General features: G+C 56.5%; 1 protein-coding gene across 1 annotated transcript in view; it reads right to left on the reverse strand.

The window, feature by feature from the left end:
- LOC145340411 (matrix metalloproteinase-14-like) overlaps positions 1–2,500 on the reverse strand; it is a 23,413-nt gene that overhangs the window by 20,253 nt on the left and 660 nt on the right. Inside the window, 1 exon segment of the mRNA XM_080184881.1 lies at positions 1–93. This exon segment is cut by the window's left edge and continues 215 nt beyond it. Within this exon segment, the coding sequence (XP_080041007.1) occupies positions 1–93 (93 nt within the window).

Below are 2,500 nucleotides of genomic sequence, written 5' to 3' on the forward strand. Positions count from 1 at the left end.
TTGAGGGGGGTCAGTTTATCCCAGACGCCGATGGCCCGTCGGATTGCTCGCTTGGTCTCGTACTCACCCACTTTGGGGGTGTAGTTCTGGATGCTGCGGAGAGAGGGGGGGTGGTGCCGTTACTGGGGATCCCCAACGAGCTCGGTACTGAGGGCAACACAGCACAGCAAGATCCCACTGCCCAATCCGGTACTGAGGACAAGAGAGCACAGCAAGATCCCACTGCCCAATCCGGGACTGAGGACAACACAGCACAGCAAGATCCCACTGCCCAATCCGGGACTGAGGTCAACACAGCACAGCAAGATCCCACTGCCCAATCTGGTACTGAGGACAAGAGTGCACAGCAAGATCCCACTGACTAATCCAGTACTGAGGACAAGAGAGCACAGCAAGATCCCACTGCCCAATCCGGGACTGAGGACAACACAGCACAGCAAGATCCCACTGCCCAATCTGGTACTGAGGCCAACACAGCACAGCAAGATCCAACTGCCCAATCCGGGGACTGAGGACAACACAGCACAGCAAGATCCCACTGCCCAGCCCAGTACTGAGGTCAAGAGAGCACAGCAAGATCCCACTGCCTAATCCGGGACTGAGGGCAACACAGCACAGCAGGATCCCACTGCCTAATCCGGTACTGAGGACAACACAGCACAGCAAGATCCCACTGCCCAATCTGGTACTGAGGCCAACACAGCACAGCAAGATCCCACTGCCCAGCCCAGTACTGAGGTCAAGAGAGCACAGCAAGATCCCACTGCCTAATCCGGGACTGAGGCCAACACAGCACAGCAAGATCCAATTGCCCAGCCTGGCACTGAGGACAAGACAGCACAGCAAGATCCCACTGTCCAATCCAGTACTGAGGACAAGAGAGCACAGCAAGATCCCACTGCCCAGCCCGGTACTGAGGACAAGAGAGCACAGCAAGATCCCACTGCCCAATCCAGTACTGAGGACAAGAGAGCACAGCAAGATCCCGCTGCCCAATCCGGTACTGAGGACAACACAGCACAGCAAGGATCCCACTGCCTAATCCGGTACTGAGGACAACACAGCACAGCAAGATCCCACTGCCCAATCCGGTACTAAGGACAACACAGCACAGCAGGATCCCACTGCCCAATCTGGGACTGAGGGCAAGAGAGCACAGCAAGATCCCACTGCCTAATCCGGTACTGAGGACAACACAGCACAGCAAGATCCCACTGCCCAATCTGGGACTGAGGACAAGAGTGCACAGCAAGATTCCACTGCCTAATCCGGTACTGAGGACAAGAGAGCACAGCAGGATCCCACTGCCCAATCCGGGACTGAGGGCAAGAGAGCACAGCAAGATCCCACTGCCTAATCCGGGACTGAGGACAACACAGCACAGCAAGATCCCACTGCCCAATCCGGTACTGAGGCAAGAGAGCACAGCAAGATCCCACTGCCCAATCTGGGACTGAGGACAAGAGAGCACAGCAAGATCCCACTGCCCAATCCAGTACTGAGGACAAGAGAGCACAGCAAGATCCAAATGCCCAATCCGGTACTGAGGTCAACACAGCACAGCAAGATCCCACTGCCCAGCCCGGTACTGAGGGCAAGAGAGCACAGCAGGATCCCACTGCCCAATCCAGTACTGAGGCCAAGAGAGCACAGCAAGATCCCACTGCCCAATCCAGTACTGAGGTCAAGCGTGCACAGCAATATCCCACTGCTCAATCCGGTACTAAGGACAACACAGCACAGCAAGATCCCACTGCCCAATCTGATACTGAGGCCAACACAGCACAGCAAGATCCCACTGCCCAATCCGGTACTGTGGGCATCACAGCACAGCAAGATCCCACTGCCCAATCCGGTACTGAGGCCAATACAGCACAGCAAGATCCCACTGCCTAATCCGGTACTGAGGCCAACACAGCACAGCAAGATCCCACTGCCCAATCTGATACTGAGGCCAACACAGCACAGTAGGATCCCACTGCCCAATCCGGTACTGAGGCCAACACAGCACAGCAAGATCCCACTGCCCCATCTGGTACTGAGGCTAACACAGCACAGCAAGATCCCACTGCCTAATCCGGGACTGAGGGCAACACAGCACAGCAAGATTCCACTGCCCAATCCGGTACTGAGGGCAACACAACACAGCAAGATCCCACTGCCCAATCCAGGACTAAGGCCAACACAGCACAGCAGGATCCCACTGCCCAATCCAGGGCTGATGGCAAGACAGCAAGATCCCACCCAGCCTGGTACTGAGGCCAACACAGCACAGCAAGATCCCACTGCCCCATCCGGTACTGAGGCTAACACAGCACAGCAAAATCCCACTGCCCAATCCGGTACTGAGTGCAACACAGCACAGCAAGATCCCACTGCCCAGCCCGGTACTGAGGCCAATACGCAGAGGGAGATCCCAATCCCCTTACCCAGCCCAGCACTGAGGCCAAAACGGCACAGCAAGATTCCAAATCCACCCCCCCCCCACAACCAGCCCGGC

Source organism: Carcharhinus amblyrhynchos, unplaced genomic scaffold (genome assembly GCF_965287045.1).
Source record: "Carcharhinus amblyrhynchos unplaced genomic scaffold, sCarAmb.v2.hapA scaffold_988, whole genome shotgun sequence".
NCBI lineage: Eukaryota > Metazoa > Chordata > Chondrichthyes > Carcharhiniformes > Carcharhinidae > Carcharhinus > Carcharhinus amblyrhynchos.